General features: G+C 36.6%; 2 protein-coding genes across 2 annotated transcripts; both read left to right on the forward strand.

Moving 5' to 3' along the window:
* Positions 1–26: 26 nt before the first annotated feature.
* On the forward strand, positions 27–20427 carry LOC113233375 (MFS-type transporter SLC18B1-like). Its single transcript, XM_026468498.1, has 11 exons — positions 27–454; positions 4379–4619; positions 7632–7705; positions 8955–9171; positions 9997–10087; positions 10536–10770; positions 11967–12065; positions 16275–16370; positions 17516–17687; positions 18846–19041; positions 19901–20427. The coding sequence occupies exons 1-11, from the start codon at positions 129–131 to the stop codon at positions 20425–20427; spliced, it is 2274 nt and encodes a 757-aa protein (XP_026324283.1). The 5' UTR covers positions 27–128.
* A 3291-nt stretch (positions 20428–23718) lies between these two features.
* Positions 23719–24543, forward strand: LOC113233376 (ommochrome-binding protein-like). Its single transcript, XM_026468499.1, has one exon. The coding sequence runs from the start codon at positions 23719–23721 to the stop codon at positions 24541–24543; it is 825 nt and encodes a 274-aa protein (XP_026324284.1).
* Positions 24544–27434: the final 2891 nt, after the last annotated feature.

Genomic DNA, 27434 nt, shown 5'->3' on the forward strand with positions numbered 1-27434 from the left:
TACACTGATAAGATATTGACAGATATTGATACGCGCAACCGCTGCCGCCTGCGCGGGCGCCGACTGTGTACATTCGATAACATGGTGTTTATTTATTAACATAATTTGAACAAAATCTAGTAAGTTCCATGTGTAGAGTCCTGCAGGACGCACGTATCCTTCGCTTAAAATCTAACAATAAAAACAATATGAATAAAGACGAGGATATATCAGAAAGTACAAGATTATTATTAGATGAACGGACTGGCAGTGATTCGAACAGAGTTCCTTCTTATAATACGATTGTTTTTGATGCTAAAATGATGAAGACTTCAACCCAAGAGGAGTTCGCAGCCACGTGGGGCGGAAGACGAGGCTTGCTCGATTCCGGTAATGGCAGACTAAGACGGGTGCAGTCGTGGTCGGGACTACCACCTGATGATGTTAGCTCGGAGATAAGAATACTGAGGGAACGGTAAGTGCTTATTTTTTTATAACTCAAATACTGTAACTCTGTGTATCTTTTAGGTTTTCGTTTCCATTCACAACCACATAATAATGATCTATGTCCCTAAAGATAAGCTACCAAAATAGTCATGCAATGACCTTTGAGACCCTATGCTGAGCCGTGACACGTATATATTCTGTAAGATCATTGCGTTATCAGCAATAACCTTATGCATCACGCCGTTACTTCTTCACAAAAATGTGAAACAGTTTTTCCTTGAAAATACGATACAATGCTATCATACAACGACGACAAATAAGGTGTTAATTTGTCAAACAACTTGATACTGTATATTAGTAGAAAGATGCTTCTTTGAGACTAATAATTCAGTATAATGGTGACTTCACGTATTGTCTTAGTAGTGCATTTTCGGAATTCTAACGAAATACCTGATACAATATTGTTGACCAGCGAGACCTATAATAATATCCTATCATTTATTTCTTCAAAAGGGTTCAATAGTTAATCGTATTAAAATATAGATTTCATCATGTTGTAATATTGGTCTTACATTAGTCATCTAAACAGATGAACCCGTCTACTCCCAAGCTAAAAAACTTGTAAGTGTTATTTAGTTAGTGAACCTTCTTTGTAAATTGTAAATGAGAAATGTGTACCAATGTTTGTTTACAAAGCGCAACCCTTAGACTTTCTTACATATTATTCTCATGAGAATCTGCCTATGATTGAATGGTAGATCAATATGGCCATTTCAAGTGTAAATTGCTTACTTATGACATTAATACGAGGAATAAAAATAAACTAGCTGTTCTTGATAGTCGTCTTCACAAAGTCACAAATTCGTTTAAGGGGCAATGTATACAAGAGGTTTAAAACTGTAGTGAAACAAAAACTTTATACTAAAGGTTATACAACTTCCGCGTACTTGGATGACAAAAATCCGTGGTAGTAACCCGTTTAGCTCATGGAGGTAATCTCGATCTCTGATGTTAGAAAACAAAAAAAATATATATTGTAAATGTTGAATGTGTACAAATGTTATTAACAAAGAGCCCCTAGAGTTTCTTGCTCATTCTTCTCAGGCGAATCTGCCTTACGATTGAGCGGTAGACTTTAACCAATGTGACGATTTCAAGTGTAATAATGGTTACCTATGAAATGTAGATTATTTTGATTTGATTTGAATTAAAATCGCTTGGAAGATAGAAATCCATTAACACATTTAAATGTTATTATAACGTAGATATAAATATAAACTTCATTGATATCCTATGATTCTAGTTAATAGACGTATCTATAACAAATAAATTTGTCTGTAATTCATTTACTGATATCGTTATCTTCATAATACACGTGTCGCGAATTGATTATAGTGCGCTGAGTACAATACCTATAGTAGTAAAAACACTAAACACTTACGAATAAATGGCGGACTCTATCAATGCAAACATTGAACAAAACCTTAGAGAAGTGAAACGTAAAACAAATAAACAGATACGTTTATTTCTTAACCGACTTCAAAAAAAGCTATCTTCTTATCTAAAGGAAAGATCTGATGTCTCTACCGTCCAGGAGGGTGCAGGTTATATAGTCCATTTGTTTAGATACTTAACTAAATGTAAACAATCTTGATACATCTTTTTATTGAAACATATATTTTACAAATCAATAGGTATAAAAATAGGCATGTAATTTCATGTGAAGCTAAGTAAAAATCATTTCATAAAGGAATATTTCATTAAATAGACTTCTCAAGATTGTTTACATTTAGTTAAGTACCTGAACAAATGGACTATAGAGCAGCACCATTTGCTCTTATTGAAACGCGTACAATTTTAGTTAGAGTAGATGTCATAATAAATATTCATTTAAACATACATCATATAATTCATTTCACGCCCCTTTCCCATTGTGATAGACCGAGACCGAGAAACAGTCTTCCACTTGCTGCGATACTGACACACATCTTTCGCCACATCAACACGCATCAGTGCCTTTATACAATGCTCGTCGGTTAGGATACTCTTGACCTGTACTACAAGTTTACTGTGACAGTCGTCGTCGCTAGCGACCCCGTAAATTAGTTCACAATTTTTAACCGACTTCAAAAAAGGAGAAGGTTCTCGATTTGACTGTATTTTTGTAGTCTATGTTTCGCGATTTCTCCGGCAATTGTAAGCTGATTTCGATGATCCTTTTTTTGTTGGTAAGGGGGTACTTCAGGAGCGGTCCCATTCAAATTTTAATAATACATTACACCTCTAAGGGTGGCAAATTAGGGGACGAATCCGGTTTATTGAATTTCACCCATTTTTCGTTAACCGATTTCAATAAAACTTGATAAATAGATGTAATTTCATAAGCTTTTGAGTTAGTTTTTTATATAAAAAGTTAAAATTATTTGTGATGCACAAGAACAATTACAAGAATCATTGTGAACCACTGTGACTTGCGGCAATTGAAGTTATTATAATTTTCATGCAGGCACTCATATAATAAATGAATAGATCTAGTTCCAGAATTTTTACCACGACACGGTATGACTTCATTTTATCTTCCCTATACTTCGGAACGATAACACTCTCCATGGTCATGAGTTACCTGGAAAACAATCAGTAGGTGCTTAAAACAAAATAGCACAATTAAAAAAATATAAATAAACAAAATATTGTGGAAATACAACGACATCAAAAAAAAACAAAATTATTTTTTTTTTTAATTTATTAAAGCTTTGGCAAAGCCATACATGAAGTTTAATTATGTTTCTGTAAATATGGCCGCCATAAAGAGGATAGGCAATTTGAGGCGGCGTGTTTGGATTGACTCGATTCCTTAAAACGGGCCGATATGGGTATTTTAGTTCGAGATTCGTATAATTTCGCGTTTTAATATTCGATTAAGGCACAATAGCACTATCCTATTCCACTTTAAACTAGATTTCACAAAATAATTGAAAGTCAAAATAAAAACGACACTTTTCCCTCCAAAAGGTCCAGAGCGAATCCTTAAAATTTCTTCGAAAGAAATTCCTCTACACTATGAAACTCGTTAACCAATAAAAAGGAGTTAAAGTCGGGTATTTTTTTAAGTTTTTATCGCTCATTCATGAAAAAGATCATTCCGATCATGTCTATTGAAATATGAGAATATTTCTTTAATATATAAAAATTCTAATTTTAAATATGTATACGAGTGGTGTTGTAGTAAAAATTCTCGTCCTTCGGTACACGTCAAACGTCTAATTGGCCATACTGCTAGATCTTAGATTGTAATTTTCATTTTCTTCAATAGTTTAATTTTCTGACACTTTTCCGCGAGAATTCATTATCAAAATACAAAAATATTTTAAACGATAAAATTCCTCAACGATTTCGGAGGACCGTTAAGGTGCAGATAAAAAAATACCTAAATTAACTATAAAATAATTTTAAAAAGAGGTACCTGATATAAAAAATAGAAATAAGCCAATATAACTACTTGGAATTATTTTTTTCCCACTAGTTCTATCTTATTTAAATATTAAATATTATTTAATAATAGAACTACTGGTGGGACGAAGGTCACCTAACACCGTGACTTATCTATTCACTTAGTCAGGTCTATCTTATTTCAAGGCTAAATCCTTTTTTGCCAAATACCATGATAACACTTGCTATTATATTATAAACTTTCACTTATCGCTGTAAAATACTTCCGAATTGGCTGCCTTCAGTCGACCGATTGGACGTCCGACTTGACCACCCCATCAATCAGCCTCCACCTATCGTCTTAATAATCGAGCAGGGGCTCCGTTTGTCCAGCTGGTTACTTGATAAATAGACTTGTGCATTAAACGGATATTAACATAAAATATTATACTGACTTTGCTAATTCTAAGTGCATGTTGTAACCTTACAGTTATATGTTTAAAGTTCACCGGTATTTATACAGATTGGTCCGTACTCAAACTCGGCTCCGTCCCGGCGCCGTGCGCCATTTGTCCCGCCGGCAGAGAATGACCCTCGTGTCCCTCGCGCTGGTGGACTTCATGAGCTTCTGCTCTATGAGCATCATGGCGCCCTTCTTCCCTCGCGAAGCAAGTTTGAAGGGCCTTTCAGACACAGTCTGCGGATTGGTGTTCAGTTTCTATGCTATTGTCATGTTTATAACTTCTCCACTGTTTGGAAAATTCGTAAGTACCTTTATTTTCTACTTATTTTTAATGCCTTAGTCTATCTATCTCAACCTAACCTAGACCTTACAATAAGTATGTGGTTAAGTAATAGATATTTTGTACTGTTTAGTTCTTATTTACATAATTATAAATGTATATTATGTACCCATTGCACTTGTCAAAAGACATATACATTGTGTACGTATATAACCTGCAAGGTGTCGTAATCAGTTATGTTTGGAAGAGATTTTTTTTATAACATCAAGTGACGGGAAGAACAAGTCGTAAAGCCTGATGGTAAGCTACACGCCAGTCCATAACAGTTGCAGTGCCACTCAGAGCTGTAAGCTGCAAAGATCTGAGGTGCACATAAGTTGACAAGTCTCATGTGCCTCTGATTGCACCAGTACCCTTACCCTTCAAAACCGGACCACAGTCATTACTGCTTGGCGGCAGAAATAGGTAAGGTGCAGTACTACCCTGGACAAACTCTTTCGCAAGGAGCTCTACTGCTACAAGAAATAACTGCCAATAATATAAAAACAATTACCTGTAGGTATGTGCAACAGAAGAACACATTATACGAGTAACATACCTAATCTTATTTGTCTCTATAATGAACACTAACAAAGTAATCAACCTTTCTCCAGTATTATAGAGTTTTCCCACGAGAAATAATTGTGGTTAATACAGAAGACCGTGTTAACTAAGTATATAGATAGATAGAAAATTCATTATTGTTAGCACCACATACATAGAAAGATTACAGGACAAAAATTAAACACATTAGCAGGATAATAATTGGCGGTATTATCGCTTACAGCGATTTCTTCCAGACAACTTAGGATGGAGAGAGATTGTTCAAGAATAAAAGCGGGGGTGTTAGATATAAATATTTACATATTGAAAAACGGAGAAAAGTTGTGATTCATCATTGTTTTTAAAGAAATAAGGGAGCGTAAGGCGCAAGTCAAAACGAAATAATTTGAATATTTTTTTATTTAATTGTTTTATTTAACAATAAAGAAGTATTACATTGTCTTTCCTCTAAATTTAACCAAATTTCTCGAAGAAATTACGAACACTGCGCCTGAAGAAACCGCACAAGCTGTGGCACTTTTGCAGTCAGGACTTAGTCAGCGTAATGTAAGTACACAACTGCATTTCAGTCGTTCCGCTGTTGAAAGGTTATAACTATCGGTACTTAGAGACTGGCCGCTATGTTCGCCGTCAAGGAAGACCACGATTTCGAGTGACAACGGAAAGGCAAGATCGATTTATCTTCACGACGAGCTCACGAAATCGTCAACTGACTTCAGTACAGATCCAAGAACAGCTTCGAGACTTTTATGGAGTGGCTGTTAGCGCTAGAATGTGAGAAGGAGACTTAAGAAACGTGGTCTAACTTCACATAAGCCAGCAAACGGGCCCAAATTGACACGAGCTCATCGAATGGCGCGACTCCAATTTGCACGAGAACATTTGCATTGGACTCCACGTCAGTGGAGCCAGGTACTCTTCACTGATGAAGCTAAGATTATGGTCTTTGGTACTGATGAAAGGAACAAGGTCTACCGAAGACAAGGAGAGCGTTTTTTGCAGTGTTGCATTGAAGAGAAAGTGAGCTGTGGCGGGGGTTCATGGACAGTCTGGGGAGGAATGTCCACCGAAGGCAAAACTGCGCTAGTGGTTATGACGGGGCCGCGGCGGCCACCATTTAATGCCGACAGATACATTCGCCAGTGCCTCGAAATTCATGTAATGTCATATGCTGGCTTTGTAGGCCGAGATTTTATTCTCATGCATGACAACGCAAGAGCACATACTGCAAGAGTCTTCACGGAATACCTTCACGACGTCGGTATTACTACAATGCAATGGCCAGCACGAAGCCCGGATATGAACCCAATAGAACATTTATGGAACGAACTAAAGAGGTGTGTTCGAGCTCACCACCCAGCCCCGCAAACCTTATCGGAGTTGAAAGTTGCCATTGAGGAAGAATGGGAGAACATTCCACAGCACTTCATATTGACGTTAATAAATTCTATGCCAAATCGCATGACGGCCGTTGTCAACGCTCTTGGAGGCAATACAAGTTACTGAATAGACAATTTTTTCCGATAAGCTGCTGTTTTCTTTAAAATTTCTTTACTAGAGTTTAATTTGACAAAGGTGAATTCAAGACTTGAACTCGTTTTTCCCTGGTTTCACAAAATCAAATTTTCAACAAGGATATACGGAAATGACGTTTAGTAAACCAGCTTCAAAATTGCATTAATAGTCGTTGATCATCAGACATATTTTTTAAGCTTAGGGCATTTAGTATTAAAAATATATATACTAAATAATAAAATGCAAAGTGGCTCGAAATATGTGTCCGGGAGTGTATATTCCTACACACACAATACTTAAAATACATGTTTTGAAAAAAGGAGACGCAGCCTAGCAACGGTATATTGCTAGTGTGTAAGTAAGTTGTCCAATAAACGATCTTCTGCTATATTATATTTACAAATAATCGAAAACTTTTTGTTCGCCCTTGTTGTTAACTGGAACACGCCTGTATCATAACATTCTATCAACCATTCTTTTAATAAAAAAGTAAACATATAAATAAACATATTTGCGTTTCTACGTATTTTTTAGAAGCTTAATATATCCACATCAGTGACAATGATAATTAGAAATTTTATAAATTAAATTGTACAGTAAGTTATTCAATAAAGTTGAAATAGTGAGATTTTCAAATCTTAATCATTAAGCTTGTTCATATTTGTTATTTGGGTTATATAATCGGAAAGACGTAATTAACTAATATTGTAATATGAACTGTGTTTATTCAGAAAATATGAAACTGCAAGCAAATGTTTGGATATATACCTAATAGTTATAAAATTTTATGAACTAGCAAATAAACTAACGAGTGTAACGTTTATTTTGCACGTATTACAACATTACATTTAATGAAAGATCAGAATAAATACCGAAAGAAACACTATATTTTAATCATTTGTTTGCTTGTTTTAGTTGCCAGTGGTGGGTGCCAAGTTTCTCTTTACTGCTGGTATGTTCGTAGCAGGGGCGTGCAATGTTATATTTGGGTAACTATTGTCACTATATTTTCTTGTAGTAATACAAGACTAAATCATAGTACGCATAGCCACATGACTATCTGTATTGTGCAATTAATTATATGTAACCTTAAGACAACTACACAAACGGTATAGTATACACGGCGGCGGTGTACAAATATGTTTTGGAAACCCTATATCGCGGGTGCCATAGACACACACTTACACAACCACAAATAACACCTAACTAACGAGAGAAATAAATGTTGACCATACAAATATTTGTCCCGGACTGGGATTCGAACCCGGGACTTCCGCGTTACAGTCCAGTATTGTAACCGTCCGGCCATGGAGGCAGTTCGCTCTGTCCGCTACTGAGAACATTTTGCTAACTATTAAGAACAGCATTCCAACACCTATACATATTACAGTTGGAAGGTAGTTGGAATACACCTTCGATCCGAAATAATGTATGTGATCTAAGTCCATACATAAGTAACAGTCATTTGGATTAGCAGTTTATTGGATATAAGTACCTAATATTGCCGAAAGGACTTTGTGCTCAGAACTGTATATCTTTTTTACATTAGTCTTTCATGTGTGACCACCATTGACCTCAATGGCGACCACAAATAATTTCTTCAAGCAAATTACAACGCCATGATGTTCTCGTTTAGGTAGGTACTTAAGAGAACTATTGCACTCTTCATGACTATTTAAAGAATAAATATAGCAAACGGACCAAGCTCCTCCTAATAGATAGTTTGCTTAATTCACCAAACTGAATTATGGAAAATCGTCTTTTTTAGTCCCAATTTTGAGCAATTGACTAATTATAGGCTAGAGCTAGTCTCTGTTAGCATAGTATAATAAGACAAGTATGATAACTCCACACAAACGTACCAGTGCGGCTTAGTGTCTGCACGTTCGCCGCACCGTGTATGGACGCACAATTTGTCCGTATATATGAAAGGCACGTGGTAGGACCAGACAGCGCTATGCAACGCGAACGCATCGCGAGTTTATGCGAATGTATGCGTCAGTACATGACACGCGACTGTCGCGCACACATACAAGTCTCGCTGCTAGGTTTGTGTGTAGTTACCATATTTGTCTTATTACTTTATGCTACTTATTAGGTTGTCATTTTGTTCGTTAAACTATTTTAATAATTTAATATACCATAGGTACCTAATTAATTACATTAAAATTCCTTTATGTCATTCAACAAATATGATTAATATTGGTACTTGTCAAGTAATATTATTATTATTTCCAGCTTCTTAGCTTTAATAGATAACACAGCGACATTCACAACACTGTGTTTCGTAGTGCGAGGACTAGAAGCTCTAGGCGCGAGCGCATACTCTACGGCGAGCTATGTGTTCGTCGTGAATGCCTTTCCGGACAGCATTGGCTCTGTGCTTGGCATTTTGGAGACATTTGTTGGCCTTGGCATGTCTGTTGGCCCTGCTATTGGAGGATTACTGTATTCGGTACGAATTGCTGCTTAAATAGTGATTTGGCATTTGATTTTTGTCTCATAGAGCGGTGACATACGGCTACTTGCAGCAGCGTAACACGCGATTGCATCGCGACATTAGCGATTAATAGATGGGCGGTTGCATTGATGCAAACGCGCGATTGTATCGATGCAAACGCGCTCCTGCATTGATGCACTCGCTTATGTTGAATATTGTAAGTCAATGTGTTGAATCATTAATAAACGTGTGTAAGCTAGAGAGGTTACTAAGGGTCGTATTCTAGAACTCTACTCAATGCTCAAGTCAGGACTTGAGTATGATTCAAAGCACTAGAAATCATACTCAACTCCTTGCCATTAGGGTCGTATTTCCAGTGCTTGAAATCATGCTCAAGTCTGCTCAAATCCTGACTTGAGCATTGAGTAGAGTTCTGGAATACGACCCTTAGAGTCTAACTAAGAGTAGTTCATTTAGTCTCATTGGTATAGCACCCAGAGTTGCTGTAATGAGAGGTGACTACTTGGATGGGTGGGGATTTAGAAAACAAACATTTTTAAATTGGTTTTACTCTGTAATTGACATAAATTTACTCCGAATTCCGTGGAATTTTCTAGTTTAATTTTTTTGATGGCCTGATACGTCACAAATGCAACAGTAAATTAAATTTAAACATTACAGAGGGTCCCGATACCTTTGATGAAATCGCTAAAGTGTAATTAATGAATTTAAATGAAAATTAAATAATGTGCTCATAGACTTTATTTGATTACTAGGCAAAGGTTCATACAAGGGATGTGATTTTTAAAGCATTTTAACGTTATAAAATGTTTCAGGTAGATCGGGGGCTTCGGTTTACCATTTTATGGTCTTGGTATTGTAATGGTGTTGACCGTTCCCATCAACTATTTCCTATTAATAGACTGTGAAGGTTAGTATTGATTTACGTCTGCTTTAATAATTTTAATAATATACTTTAATATTCAAAAAATAAAGACTTTTTGAGTGTACTTAGTTTAGTTTCATTACGCTAAGTTTTCCGGGTTATTATTTTTTTTTAAATGGCTATTAGAATATCGATGCCTCACTTTCTCAAACTCGTATCTTATAAACAGTGATTGTTCAGGAGATGGCAAAATTAATAAAAAAATATTTTTTTTAAATTTCTTAACAACTTTAAGAATAGGTCCAATGTGTAAATATGAAGGTAATGTGATGTGAAATCGACCTGCAAAATTTGAATGTATAATTTTTTTCACATTCATTTTTTGCATTTCAGTAATTGAGAAAGTAAGGCGACGATATTGCCAATTTTAACAAGTTTTTTTGAGTGTCGAGTGGCCGACAGCGCTTTTAGAACATCGTTTAATTCTTTTCAGAATACGTATCCGGCTCAAAAACTGGTTCGATTCTACGTCTTTTCAAGATCCCATCAATAATAATTACCGGGCTTGTTATAGTCATCGTGTCCAACACTTGGGCGTTCTTGGACCCTACCCTGGAGCCCCACTTACGACAATTCGGGCTATCGACTAATCAAATAGGCTTGATATTTTTATTGTTCTCGAGTCTGTACGGAATCTTTAGTCCTATTTGGGGATGGGTGGCGGACCGGTAAGTTTATTTAACTCTTACTTTTTTAAATCTAGTGACGGTACGAACAAGTCATGTTGTCAAGTCGTCTGCTGGTAAGTGACACATCTACTCATAGCATTTACAGTACCAATGAGAGCTTTAAATCGCAAAAACCTGAGGGGCACTCCCACCCCGCTCATCACCTTGAGAAATAAAGCTGATAAGTCTCATGTACTTGCAGTGGCGGATTTGCAGTTTTGGCCGCCCAAGACCCCAGATCATGTAGTCAGTACCAGCATCCGCTCATTTGATTTTGAGTTTATCGCGATCAGACAGACAGACGTAGTGATGTAGTGATTTATACAGTACAATATAGATATGTGACATATATCTATATTTGATACATAAAATGTACGAAAGTGATTTAGGAAGATTATTGTTATACGATCCGGTGCAGTGCGGCCATAATGTTCGTGAGCCTTTGGAATATTTAGGTACTTTGAGTTATTTCTTGTGAAAATATCATCAGTGAATTTTTGGTCACGATTAGCCGCCCCTAAAATCTGCCCGCCCTAGGCCCGTGAATACTAGGCCTTAGGGCAAATCCGCCACTATGTGCTTGTAGTTACCAGCACTCTCACACTTCAAAACCGGAACGCGGTTATGCGTGCATTAATGCTTAGCATCAGAAATAGGTATGGTGACAATATTTCCGTGGATGAACTCTTTCACAAGGAGTTCTTCTGCTACTAAAGTCATAGTAAGAGATACGTCGTATTTGCTGTATTTCGGACACTTCAGTATCGCAACTTTGCACCTGGTGCACAGTCTGGCTGTTAACCGGTATAAAAACAACGGTAACGGACGCAGTGGCAGTGCCCCTCAGATCTTCGTGATTTAAAACTCTGAGCAGCACTGCAACTGTTACGGACAGGCGTGTCGCTTACCGCCAGACGCACGACTTGTTCGTAATTTGGTATCGCAACAAAGAGCAATCATTTTTGACACTGTAGATTTTATAGCCCCTGAACTAAAAGCAAATCCTCAAAAACAAAGTTATAATTTTATAATATTTTTGTGTAAACTTACTTTTTTCAACACGGAACATTGTTTCCAAAGTCAAGTAATTTGGTTTCATATATGCCTTCGCAGTTTTACGTTCGAATATTTACTATTTTATCATCACTACTATTAAATATACCTGTAACAATGAATGTGTCACATGTTTATTTCAGCGTCCACAATCACTGGTGTATGATGGTGTGGGGTCTTTTCTTATCTTCGGTAGGGCTTCTACTGCTGGGTCCGTGTCCATTCATTCCTGGACTGCCCAGGTAAGACTTCTAATCGTTGTACAGTTCTAATTGCGGTAATAAGGCAAATGTAGAAGATCCGGTGTATATTTACCGGAATATCTAAAACCATGGGGAAATAATTAATAATTATTTATTTTGCAACATTTATCATTTATTGCTTCATCTGCCCCCGTAGCATGGCTACGCATGATAGTCGCAGCGCGCGCGATAATTTGAAATAAGAGCGCGCTATGGGCTATATATAATAGGGGTTAAAGTATGAAATTGCCGATTTGTACTGAAAATCTAAATTGTTTATTTTTTAAATTTTTAACAAATTTATTTAATCGAAATAGTTGCCATTATTATCTATACATTGCTGCCATCTAATGGGAAGGTTATTAATGCCTTTGCGATAGAACTCCGACGATCTAGACTGCACAAACTGTGTGAAAGCATTTTGTACTGCCTCCTGGGAAGAAAACTTCTTGTCACGTAGATAATTGTCCAAATCACGAAAAAAATGGTAGTCCGTTGGAGCAAGGTCTGGTGAATACGGAGGATGACGAATGGTTTCTAACTGCAGTTCCTGAAGGGTCAAAATGGTTTCTCGTGCTGTGTGAGGTCTCGCGTTGTCGTGGAGCAATAATGGTGAAGATCGATTCATGAGTCGGGGCTGTTTTACTGCTAGTTTTGTCAACATGGTTCGGAGTTCGGCACAATAGACATCTGCCGTTATTGCTTGACCAGATCGGAGAAAACTATAGTGAATAACACCATGCTGAGACCACCAAACAGTTACCATTACCTTTTTATTGGTAAGTTTTGCTTTAGGACACTGTTGTGGCATTTGACCTGGGGTCAGCCATTGCATTTTTCTTTCCCGGTTATCATAAAGAATCCACTTTTCATCACATGTAACAATTCGATCCAATATTCCTTCATTTCTGTACCGGTTCAACAAGGCAACACAAGTTTCAACACGCGTTTCTTTCTGCAGATCAGTCAAATCATGAGGCACCCATTTTCCGTATTTTTTTATTTTATTGATTTGACGCAAGTGAGTCAATATTGTGGGTAAGGTAACGTTAAACCATGCCGCTAATTCCTGGGTAGTTTGACTAGGATCGGCTTCCACTATCTCTCTTAATTCATCGTTATTCACCAGTGTGGGCGGTCTTCCTCGTGGCTCGTTCTTTAAGTCGAAATTTCCATCACGAAAGCGTTTAAACCAAAATCGCACGGTGCGTTCATTAGTAGACCCCTCTCCAAACGCAGCATTGATATTGCGGGCTGTTTCTGCCGCATTAGTTCCGCGTCGGAACTCGTATTCAAAAATCACTCGAATTTTCGCAGTATACATCTTTCTTGTCTAAATTGAATAACAAAAACAATTGAAAGTCGATATTCAAATGTTTCAAATTTAAAAAAAAAAATCACAGAAACCATTTGAAAAAAGTTTCATTCGAAAACCTCAAACCATGAAGATTCTATGAAAATTCAAAGAACCTATTGCAATAAAACGGCAATTTCATACTTTAACCCCTAATATTAGATCTAATTGAGACAGCCACAGACATATATCTAGATGTGCGTACTTCGCGTGCCCAAAGTAAGTGAAATTCACTTACTTGCCGCGCTGCTACACTTCAGAACAAACACCATTCGAAAATGCGAAAATGCATAATCGTGCCATTATAAACTTCAAAAGCACCATAACTGTGGGTAAACGCGTAATCAGGCACGTTTCCTTCCACGGGCAAATGATTTTGTAACCAGAAGATGCGTAATTTAATTTAAAAACAATTGTTTTGATTTTGCATGAATTTCGAGAAAACAAATATGCAACAGAGTATTTGCCTCTTGTTTGTAATACAGTGCGGCTTTTACTTGGTGCAATATATTAGTGATCCTTTGTTAATACGCCATAAATATCGAACGAACGCACTTTTGTATAATGCATTCAGTTTCGCGGTACGGCTGCTTGTACATTTTTTTTGGCCAAATATAATAATAAAATAAAATAGTGATGTATAATGTTAAGCAACACTGTTCTCGATTCTAATCGATTTTGAAAACAAAGGGACGAAAATTGCTATGACCTTAGCAATATTATAAAAATATTCTATAACTCTTTTGTTCTAACGTTCGTTTTTTTTTAGTTTTGTAGTATCTTTTATCAGTAGTATCTGTAATTTCGATAATTTTTGCAGCACGTTGCCTCGAATATCCGAATATAGTGAGCAAATAACTTCATACATCGCCGGATATGTAGTACGAGTAATACAAAAAAATATATAATGCAAAGAATTAACAGTGCGCTGTCTTTACAAAATCCTGGAGTTGGTCATACGCATGAGTTCGTTGCTTTCGAGGACGAAAGTGGTCTAGTTTATCCCACCTAAGATGCTATCAAAATATGAAGAGTAGCAGAGTTAGAAATCCGAGAAATTATAAATCCGAGAAATTATAAACAAATCACAAAAATTTCACACGAGGCTGTCATTAAGTAAATCTCTTCTGATTAATAAGATTTTACCATATTTTGTCAGCACTAACATTTTCATTTGTCTTGCCATTCATCAATTTGATCAATTGCCAACAGAAGACCATCTAGTAAAATTAATTAAGGCAGTCGCAAGTTCATATATTGACGTGCGTTTTCATTATTACGCAAACTCGATCCAAGTAAATCTGCAGGTCCGGATCACTTACCTTACTTATTATATTATAATTTTATTTGCTGTGACCACTGTCTAAGTGCTCATTGTTTAGTCATTATGTTATTATAAGCGAAAACCTTTAATTGGCTGTAATGTATTTGTTGATGTTTTTAATTTGTTGTTAAGCTGTTGGTTTTCCACGAATAAATAAATAAATTATTTGCGTTAATCGATAAGATCTTCTATTACAAAAAGATGTCATAAAATAAGCTCATTTTATTGGAAGGACAATAATTTTAATACTTGAGGTCGATTAAAAATTAGAGTCTTATTTTTTTAAGTAATCATATTTTTTTAACACAAGTAAAATATAGGACTTAAATATCTTGTTCTAGTATTTTTCTACTATATTAATATTACGACTACTTGTAAAAAAAACTTGAACAAAAATTATTCTATTTAAAATCCATTAATTGAATGAAATACGCGTGTTTACGCGTATTTCGTTCAATCAATCGATTTAGAGCGAGCGGAAGGAGGTTTCCATCCCTAAATAGTTCTTGTGACGTCATAGTGGGTACAAAAAATGTGACACGCCTGGTTTTAATACAAATTGCTGTACTTGCGGCGACTATCTAGATATATGTCTGTGGAAACAGACAATAGCGCGTGCTTATTTCAATTTTATCGCGCGCGTCGCGACTATATACTATGCGACTATATAGCCTTGCTACGGGGGCTGGTATACTGAATTGGAATAATTTAATAGTTCTTTATATTTGTTGTGTTTATATTAAAGTTCTTTAAATAAATTGGTAAAATAAAATTCACGTGATATGAGCGTACTGAATTTGTTTCCATAAAAAAAAAACAACAAACAGCAAAATATGTCATAGACTTTGAAGTTTAATGAAATTTACTTAAAAAAATGGTTTTTCATTATTCATTACTATATAAAAGTGAATTTAACATATTTGTTAAAATAAGATCACTCGGAGTACTTTACAATACTATACATATAATATAACAAACCTATTCCTCAAACATATCACCAGTATTTTATTATCTATCACCATATCACTAAGAAAAAATGTGATTAAGTCATATGAATTTTTATTCTAGAACATTAAGCGCCATCTGGCCAGTTTCTTCTGAACTATACGACCCTGCTTGTTTGTACTAAGTTCTTAGCGAATATTTTCATTTTAGATCCTAAAATTCGCTCCAAGAGTTAAATCTTGAGTCGTCGAGTTTTAGTCTTCAGTGGAGGAAATAAATTCTTGAAAATTCCAAAGCGTGACTAAGCCCAAATCTGTGTACAGTCATTTTTACACTTTATTTTGTACTAATATCGCCTCCAGTGCAACGGAACAAGATCCGTCAATGTGTAGCTTGAATTGCTGCTAATTACAGACGGCAGCACATCAAGCTACACATTGACGGATCTTGATCTGTGTTGATGTGCTGTTGACTGTTCCTTGTTACCTTACGTCCTACATTTGTTTAACATTACTGAAATTATTGATTTATTGATTTTTTGTACAAATATATGCTTCGGCATTATCTGTATACAATGTGTTTTCAGCGATCTATGGTTAGATCTAGTGGCACTCTCCATCCTCGGAATTTCCGTGGCTCTCACTTTGTTGCCCACTTTCCAAGGGGTCCTGACTAGTTCTATGTAAGTGTAGATTGTTTTATTTTTCTTATGATACAAAAAACCCTATATATTTTTTATATAACCCACTGTTTATATTTAAGTACCTATCTCTTATTGGATCTGTTGTCTCTTCCATCCAGGAGAGTGCAGTTCTACAGCCTGCACTAGTTACTCTTATTGAAACGCGTACAATTTTAATTAGAGTAGATATATTATCACTTAAACATACATCATATAACACTTCATGCCCTTTTCCCGTTGTGGTGAACAAAAACAGAGAAACAGTCTTTCACTTGCTACGATACTGATACACACCTTTCGCCACATCAACACGCATCAGTGCTTTCATACTTGCTCATCGGTTAGGATACTTTTGAGCTATGCCTCTACCGCAAATTTACTGTGACAGTTTCTCACTATTTTAACCGACTTCAAAAAAGGAGGAGATTCTCAATTTGACTATATTTTTACTATTCTGGCATTTGTGAACCGATTTTGATGATTCTTTTTTTGTTGGAAAGAGGTTACCTCAGTATTAGTCCCATTTAAATTTGAAGAAATTATTCCACCTGTAAGAACGACTACAAACGGCGACTTTTAGCAGCGATGCAAACGCGATGCTGTCGCTAATTGTCTAACCTTAGATACGCGCGCGCGATTTTAAGCAGCGATGCAGACGCGATGCAAGCGCGCGACTGCATCGATACAAACGCGTGATTGCATCGCTGCACTTGGGTTTAGAATAGATGTAATTGTACGAACTTTGGTCACTGGGATTATGTAAGACAAATTATACAGTGCCCCTAGCGGTCACAAGAAGAAACAACATTTTATACACCTACAAACATTCTACGCGATCGCTAGCGATAGCTGTTACTGTAATCTCGTGATAGAGGGACAGGTCTTTGTATGGGACGTACTCAATTATATCATGATCGTTCGCCTTGGTTAGCCCTTACCAATTTGCCCGCTCACTCTCGCCTTATAAATCCGTTTCAACACACTCTCCTTTATAAAGGCGAGAAAATCAGCAAAACCTTTCTGAAAGTCCCGCATTAGATTATCGGCATGGTGGACAATAGTTATAACTCGCTTTACAGAGCACGCTCAAAAATACCTATGTAGTTTTTGGACAGATTTATTATTGTAATGTCTACCCTCCTTAGTTACGAAGGCGGTTGCCCTGAGGCGCTAGCAACATACAGCGCCGTGGCCGGCGTGTGGTCATGCTGCTACTCGCTTGGCGAGGTATTGGGACCAGCCTTGGGTGGAGCATTGGCACAGCAATACGGGTTCCCCTTGTGCGCTACATTGTGCGCCGCTGCTTGCTTTACTATGGTATGTTCCTATAATATACTCCAACAGGCGATTTACAATACAGCTATAGTTATATTATATAATGTATCGCAAGCTATTATTTCTATTTGATGACTGTTGTTATTCATACTCTATACTAACGCCTTCCCAGATCACGTTAAACGAAAGACGTGGTGAAATTGCAGGCACATGGGATTCGTCAACTTATGTCTCAGGGTAACGGGCGCATTGGCGATGCCCCTCAGATCTTTGCGATTTAAAGCTCTGAGTGGCACTGCAACTGCTATGGACAGACGTGTAGCTTACCATCAGGCGCACGACTCGGTCGCGTCACGCCTCTTGATGATGTAAAAATAAAAAAGTATTGGTATTTCGTAGTTGTTACCAGCATGGTAACGATTTAGCCACAGAGGCAGTAAATTAATGTTACTAATAACATAAATATTCAAAGTTAGTAAGGGGTATAAAATATATAATAAAGGGTTTTTCACCAAGGGCGGGTAGATTTTGACAGTCCATTCTTTCATAGTGGCCATATTGTTACAAAAGCAGCCTGCTTTTGTCAAATCTGTTGTTTATTTTTCAGTCACTAAAGATTATCATGGCAAGTTACGGCGTCGAGCAACACGTGGAAATGATAAAAATTTATTATCAAAAGGATGTGACAAAAAAAATTGAAGTTTTAATTTAAATTAAATTAAAAATTTATTATCAAACCCTTTCGATAATAAATTTTTATCATTGCATGTGTTCTATTGTGGCAATGATGCGTGCGTAATAACTGCCACGGCTTCTCCTGAACACTCTCACGAACAGCGACGATGTTTTGGGCAGATCTTGAGTTTCTTCGACGTACGGGTGTTGGCTGATGAACTTGTCGACTCGAATTTGTCCACAAACGTCGAACACTTACTGGGAAGGACGACCACGTAAATCGTAAAATGGGTGCAACGCGCGCATCGTTTCCTCAATGGAAGACCCATTTTGATAATAGATTTTTATCCTTTGCACGTGTTGCTCGACTCTGTAACTTTCCATGATGATTTGTCTTTAGTGACTAAAATAAACAACAGATTTGACAAAAGCAGCCGCAACAACATAGCCGCTATAAACTAACGCTACAATCTACAGTCCCTTATTCTAAAATAAAGGGTCCCAATGTTATTTTCCAAACAACAGGCAGTACTGACGCTAACGTTCTTCTCCCTTCGTGAGTCGTCGAAGTTCCTCGAATCGGAGTCTTTGTCGGACTCGATCCCATACACAGACACGACATGGAACAGCGAGCACTTTTTGCGAACTCGCAGCGCGCCAACTAGTGCGCTGGCAGAACATTCGCCGTTGCTGACACCTTGCTCTTGTTCGTCTAAAAATGGTGAGTACCTAACAAATGCTCTATGAATGTTTAAACAGGAATATCATGAATATAATTATGTAAATTGATTGTACCTATACTATCATTAGCCGTACTTGGCCTACCCGGTGCGTGTTGTACGTACTTATAAACATCTTTCGCAATGTTAACTTTAACCCCTTCGTGCTTATGAACTAGCTGACTGGTTCACGTGGCTGGACCATGGGCAATTATTTACTCCCGTTATTCACCTCTTAGGTATAAAATAGAATGACACAAATTTATATTGTTGGTGGTCCACCTGAGACGGTTTAATGTTGACTATTATAATAATTATGGTTTTTAAAAAAATATGCGTAACTGGCTAATTTTTATAAAAATGTTTATTACATGCTATTTATTTAATAAAATAATTTTTTTTTTAAGTTTTCCATTCCCAGAGTTACAAAATTTTTCGAAAGATCCAAAATACACGTAGGCTCCTTGTTTTTCTAGTACACATTAATTATTAGAAAAATATATATTTATACTTAAAAAAATTTCATAATTCATTCAATATTAACATCAAATTGTCAATTAATAGACAATAAAATACCAAGTAATGCCTGTGTTATGTAGTCATATTAACCTGTTGCAATGGCAATATTTTAATAACAAGGTCATTCAAGATTTTTTTTAAATCCCGTAGTTAGTACAGCTAGTTGGTTATAGGTGGGCTACGGGAAAAAATAATTGTCCGTAGTTCACACAGGCGAACAAGCAATCAGATGGTCCACGAGCATGAAGGGATTTTAACTTTCATCTCAGTGTATTGATCTTCAAATAACAATAAAAAAAATATTTTTTTCTTCTATCAACTTTACATAATACGTATTCTCAGGTTTCTCCTACGGGTCAAGCTTCAGCCCCTCCCGTAAACTCTGCATCAAACACAATAAAAATAAGAGCGGCTCTGCGAGTGTGACTGACGCCATCGCATACTTTCTCAAGTTTCAATACCTTACAGAAATGTATATATATATCAGAAAACGATCTCAAAGTAAAAAATCTAGTCAGTCTTCAAGTGTTAGTCCTAATTCAGAACCATACCAAAACTACCTCGAAAATCAACCAGTTAGTGAAAAAACTGAAGTCATCAATATAAATAATAATTTCATATCAAAAAACGAAGATAAGTACTGTTTATACTTAGAAAATGCCATCTTTGGGAGTCCAGATGTAATGCAGAACGTGCATATGGAAAATCTAATGGTAAAAAGGAACAACAGTGGTCTGATTAGTAAATTAACAAACACAGGGGAGGTTAGAAGACCTTCAGAAGACATTATTAGGCATAATTTGGAGAAGGTGCAGTTTTATGAACAGAATCAAGCTTGTGCGTCGGTGGAAGATATTTTCGTAAGTTGATAAATTCAGTAATTTTATATTTTACTTACGGTATTTATGAGTACATATATAGAATTTTATATTTTTATTTACAAGGACGGCTGTGAATGCAGAGATGGCGTCACCTATGTCCGTGGCACAGTAACTGTGTCGTCCACAGGCGCTTGTGAAGTTTAAACTTCTACACCAGATATTTTATTGTTTAACGTTGAATTTTAAAGTATTTTTAGCTTAGTTACAAGTAATAATATGTTTTTATAAAATAAATTAAATTATGTCTCAATAAGAGTATGCAATTTTATTGTAATTCTCACAAACCGTTAAATCATAGAATTAAAGCGCCTCAGCAGCGCAGCCCCTGCCGTTCCGAAGTAGCAAAAATATTTTACAAATCGTGCACCATGCTAGGGTAGCATGAATGACTGAAGATCGATCATTTACGCCATCATGTAGGTGGGGAAGCTTCGAGGGCGCAGCTGAGGGGAAACCAGGGGGAAGCTGTTCCCGCCGTACCTTGCGATATCCCCTTATGTATTCGCACACACTTCCTGTTGAACTATGCTGTCCTGGTAAAATCGACCTCTGCTGACGATTTCGCGACGTTGTCATGGCAATTTTGCAGACCTTGACCACTGTCCATCCTGAGATCACACAGCCTCTCAGTTTTACTCTCAATTTTCCCAGACAATTGAGAGAAAACGGCTTGGATTGGCAGCGCATCCATTAGTTAGCCCGACCAACCAATCGGGACTACAGCAGTACTAGGTCTGCATAACTTGTTAGACGTTCGAAAAATACTTTCGTGTCCGCGGGTGATTCTCTCAATATTGTGTACCGTTAACAAACATTATTTTCGGTAGATAATATTGAGAGAAATTTGTTTCATGTTATTTATTTGGTTATTTTATTTCATAAAATTTAATTAGTTATTTTATTTAAATAGTGGTACTGCTAACGGTCAAAAGTTGCTACTTTTGACTAGTTCTTATCGCAAACTGCACAAGGTTGAATTTTCACCTTAAGTGTCAAACTTGATGTGCTCTTGATTATTACACAACAACGGACAAAAATAAACATTTCTATTTATTTGTTATAGGGCTTAAAAAGAAGATGAGTTAACAAAAAGCGTTCATTACCTAAAAAAATGTTTTTCTATGAAATTTGCTAAACTATACCGTTTCTCATAAAAAATATTATCGGAATCGTTGTAACAATTGCTGAATGGACACTGCTACGGCTCTACCAAGACAGCATAACTATTAAAAAGTACTTGTCTTGTATCGACACTTCCCAGACTGCTACGAAAAATCAATAATTTGCACAAAGTGCACGTCAGCATCGTCCTTATAGTGTGAGAAACAGACGAATTTTAACATAATTACTCAGTACAACATATATTATTTGAAATTGCCTTCCATTATCTATTTGTAGGTAAGTATATAACAAGGACCTTCAATGAACAAATTAAAACAATATTCAATATAGAAGTTTATTTGAATTGTTACGACAAGGTTGTAAAACGTATCACCCCCTTGTGACGTATGAAGGTAGACAGAGAGGGAAGGAACGTCACACGGGGAAGGATAAGAAGGGGATGGGGTGAGAGAACAGCCAGCAAATCACAGAGCTTCGAGCTATTCGCATAAGTGCGAGCGAGTGAGATAGTATATCACTTCTCTTTAAAAAGTACAATGGCGGCATTTCAGCTGGTCGTAATGTGGATCTCTATAATTTCATGTCGTCCTGGTAGTTACGCCGTCGGGTAGCACCATTCCGCCATCTATTTCTGGGGCGATTCGAAACGCCACTGCGCCCGCATGGCCTGCTTCGTAAAGTTAACAAAAAAAATACCCTCGTGATCTAGTACATAGATATATCATATTGTTGCTAGAAATTACAAATAGATTGATTTTCATAATTTTTTCTTTTTGTAACTGAATAATTGAATTCGTATTTGTAATTATCTGTACGTCAAAGCCTAACTCTATTATTTTTAATGACGATGTGCCTAGAAACGAGTTTATCCCGAACCTGCATTTATACGATGTTTTGCATAGGTATATTTTACGATTACTGCGACACGATATTGGTACCTACTTGTTCGCAACTGCGCATACGCCCACTAAATTGATCCCAGTTGATCAATTTATGGTGTAATTTATTAATCAGCAGTCCGATTGTCAAATCCTTCGACGTTTGTTGTACATTTTATTACTATCCATTTTTAATTGGTTGAAGCGGCGGTTGAATTCTAAATGCTGAGTATATCAACGTGAACAAATAGAGGAAGCTGGTTCGGATCCAGCCGGATCGAAGAAATTTTTCTTAATGTTCGATATTTGTAATCGGCTGGATGGAGAAAGTCAAGAACGAAGCAGTACTCCTGCGCATTAACACCTCACGCCAGCTTATGCGGACCATCAAGAAGCGCAAAATAACATATCTCAGACACGTGCTTCGACTCTATAGATACCGACTGCTTCAACTTTGGGAAAGGTTGAAGGCAAGAGACGAGTTGGAAGGCGTAAAAAGTCATAGTTAAGCAACATAAGGGAGTGGACCGGAGTCGCGAACAACTGTTTCGTTTGGCCATGGATAGCGACAACTTTGCCATAATGACGGTCAACCTACAGTAGTGGAGAGGCACTTTATGAAGATCTGCAACAAACTCATACACAAAAATTCAAAAGTCGTTCAGTTGGGGAGCATCGGCTTGGTATGCTTTGGCAATTTTTCTTAGTGTTCGATCTTTGTATTAATAATTATAACAAACTAATGGAGTAATTTCAGAAAAATAATTTAATATCATGGTAGTAAAATATTGTGATATTCAATAAACTTCATATTACAAATAAAAGACTTTGCACGCATTAATGAAAAAATGTAAGAATAATAAATTTTATAAAATTGCAATATGTAATATAATTTTCGGAAATATCAATATGATTCCAACTCTAAACCAGTACTTGCTTATGTGAGCATAAGAATTACTTATTTACCACTGCCAAATAATTGTTGCAAAAGAAGGTCACATAGTTATATATTATAGAATAATACGTCACATGTTAAATATGATGGAACTTATTAACGATTAAAATAATTATTAAAATAACGCATCTGAAAGGAAATGCGACTGATATGGCAATATGATTTAGTTTACAATACGAAATTATATTAGTGTGCAAGGACCACGAGTCACTTTTAAACTTTGTAAAAATGAAGATAATATTAATTCTTACCCTTGTCGGTGTGATTTCGGCGAAAAAGGAGTCAAAGTGTGAAGGCAAATATGTGAGACAAGTATTTAATAAAATGGACGTCTTGGAACAAGGCCTAAACCGCCCTTACCAACTAGTATATTACAAGAAAAATCACGAAATTTTCTTCAGTAATAATGTCGGCAACTTCACTGAAGATAAATTTGAAATCCGTCGATTACACGTGGCTGTTGGTTCTAATATTACAAATGTCAAGGTCGATAATGTAGAAAATGGATTCGCAGTAGCAATAGACAATGAAAACGACGCAGTTTACTTCGGTGGCAGCGACGGCGTTCACAAATATGACCTAAAAGAAGACAAGCTTGAGAAAATAATAAACAATCACGACATTTGGGACATGTTCTTTAAGAAACATTTGTATTTTATAACTTATCCTGGTCAACGGCTGTACAAATACTCGGATTTCAAAAGAAAACATTCTAAAGGACTTGAGTGGAAGGACGTTCATGAAAAATTTATTCACGAACGGATATATCAATTCGCGATAGATAAAGACGATGACGTGTTCATTACGAATGACACTGGTCTTTTTATGATTAAAAATGGTACAGAGCACAGAAGGCATATAACCGGTGAGACGGTGTTCCGATGCATAGAACTGAACAATGAAGGCGAAGCGCATTTTTGCGGGAAGAACGCAATTTTCGTAGTTCATAAAGAAACCCATACTTTAAATGAAATCGTGTATGTGAAAAACATATTCGGTCTTACATTTGACAATGCCGGCCATATTATTTACTCTAATCCGACTAAAATAGTTAAATTAACGCCGTCTTTGTGCAAAATCCTTAATGGAATTGTAATGTACGAACCTCTGCCGTTGCCTAAAGTTCTTCCAAAACCTGCTAAGACATAAATACGTACCTAAACCACGCATACTGTTGCAGAAAAAATCTAAGTTATATTTGCCGATATTATTAAATAAATTTTTATTTTGTTGAGAGTCTGTATATCCGCCTGTATAGCCGCCCTAAAAGGAGAAAATAATATTTTTATACGAGTTCTGTACTATTAAGTATACATTCAATAATAATGTATATTTCTTACTATATCCGCTTATAAGTGTATTTTCTTCATAAAGCTCACCCGCTTATTTTTGTACAAATAAAAAATAGAACGAAATATTCTCTAATACTCTAGTGTAGACACATAATATAAATAAATAAATATTAGATTACATCACATACGTTGCTCTGATCCCAAAGTAAGTACCTAACTAAACCAATTGTGTTATGGAAATCGGAAACAACGACAGTACCACAAACATTCAGGCCCGAGACAAAATAGAAAAGTTTATTTTCTATATTAACCCGGCTGGGTATGGGTCCCGGGACCTCCGAGACGGCGACACCATGAAACCCGGTGTGCAAGCCACTCGACCACCGAGGTCGTCAAAAAAATTACTTACTAATACGTCGGGAAAAATATTTGTATGGCCTTCATTTATTTCTCTCGTGAGTTTGGATGTAATTTGTGGGTGTCTGTGACGATGCGACCTCCTCCATCGTCATCACGCCTTTTTATCAAGTTTGCTCTAGATCCTGGCCACTTATTTTCAAATTGTGAACCGTTCTTTAATTCCTTTAGCTCATCATGATCACTTTGTTTCGTACTGTCGTCACTCTCTACTTAATGCCTGAAGCGAGCACTCCTGCTCGTCTTCACCACTAATTTTGGTACGTTTACCAGTTTCCGATGTAAATCATAGTAACCTATCTAATATATTTAAAATCTTGACGTCGAGTTGCGGACACCAGCCCGTTACACCAAGTACCAAGTATATTTAAAATCAAGTAACCTAACCAATATTTGTAAAAATACGGCCTGTTCGGGGTACTTTACTGTCTCACACATGTTTCGTAGTATTTAAGTAGGGAGTGTTTTCTATTATTGTACCTGTTTTTTGTATACTATTTTTATTGTTACAGCCTTTCTTACTTTCTTCATCTTTACTTTATACTATAAACTCATGTGAACCAAGTAATCTATTATTATTGCTCCCTATTGGCGGTTTACAACCTTTTCATTAACTTTTGTAAATAGGTTCTGGGTAGTGGTAATGGGCCCCAGAGTTAATTCCGTTACTCTGGTACTCATTGTACCTACAGGGAATTTCTGTCACGTGTACCTAACGGATGGAAGCTTGGAGATCTATCACAAATCTAGTTACCTAATACGGCGTCCAGTCGCGCGCTGAAGTTACTTACGTTTTAGCTTTCTTTATTTGGTATTAAATTTATAACTATAGAAGATTCCTTTCGTTTAATAAGAATAACATATGTACTTTCATCTTTCCCATCGTGTCAAAATATTGTGGAAATACCCTACATTGTGTAATATGTCAGAAACATTTGATCAAACTAAGGTGAAGTTTGGTGAAACAAGAATGTGATCATCCCGGTATCCACTCAAAATCAATCTCATTATAACACGAATCTTTATAATTATTAATCTCATTTTCACATTATCCAAATTACCATCAAAAAGTTACGAAGCTGTACATCGAGGCAATAAAAATGTGTTCAAAACATTGTCATCCCTCTCATGCAAAATAATCGATTACCACCCCTTACACTGAGTCAGCTGTGACTTGTAGCCGTCCATCGACCTCTCACATATAAACGAAACTGCGATCTGTATAACATTGTCGAGGTACGACACGAGCAGGTATAAAATTTGGAAGTTGAGAACTAAATTGAATAAACGCGCTTAAATACAAAAACTGTATTTGAAAAGTTAATTGTCTCTCGCTCGTTTACTCGACTTATACCATGGAAAATTTATCATTGCACGGTAGTTGATTGTTATGTATTTTAGGCTTGGATTTTAAGCTTGAAACACGCAGAGAGCTGGTGTGGGTCGGGCGCGTGTCGGGTCGGGACTGCGGCGGGTCTAATTCCGTGTATTTATATGGACAACACACCGAGCGCCATAGAATTACGCGGAATTAGACCCACCGCGGTTCTAACCCGACCCGCGCCCGATCCGCATCCGCTCTGTTCGTAACTGTGTAAACATCTTCACATCCTTGAAACATAAATCTTTCAATAATTTACGCTCGGACAAGATGTCGGAAATTTTATAATAAGTCGCTGGATCGCAATATAATCTCACCTGCATTTTTTCTCATATTCGTTCTGGAGCCTGCCCGACTGTGTCGACTTCAGGCTCGGCCGAGTGATTTTATATGTGCACTTCTCATTCATCCGTCATTTTTATTATTGACTGTTTTGTGTCATGTTGGAGTCTACTGGTGACTGATTGTGACGGTGGACCTTTGGAGCTCCGAAAAGTAGGCAAATAATAGCTAGCGGTGACGTCATCCACCATATCATATGAGGAGCCGAATACAAGAAAATTAAAGGTAGGTGGGTTTAAATGGTCATCCGAGACCAAAAATATTACTATTTATATTTTGTCCAAGCGGCTAAAATTACAGTCCACTTTTCATCTATTCTTATTCTAACTTACAATTTTCGTCAACACGCTCTCTGTGTGTTTCACGCTTTATTACTTTAGACCTTTTAGACAATGGTAGCTATTTTATGTTACCTATTCTTATGTGTGATTCGGTGAAAATCAATGTCGAATTTATTTAAATAAAAAAACTAATTGTGATTTATGTAAACTCTATTATATTATAATAGACACAAACAAACAAATACCCAAGTTAGTGTAATAAACACTTAAAAAAGGTTAAATAATATATAAATCATTTTAAATCTTTGGTAAATAATAAGGACCTAT

This window comes from Hyposmocoma kahamanoa, unplaced genomic scaffold, assembly GCF_003589595.1.
Source record: "Hyposmocoma kahamanoa isolate Upper Pololo Valley unplaced genomic scaffold, ASM358959v1 78, whole genome shotgun sequence".
Taxonomy (NCBI): domain Eukaryota; kingdom Metazoa; phylum Arthropoda; class Insecta; order Lepidoptera; family Cosmopterigidae; genus Hyposmocoma; species Hyposmocoma kahamanoa.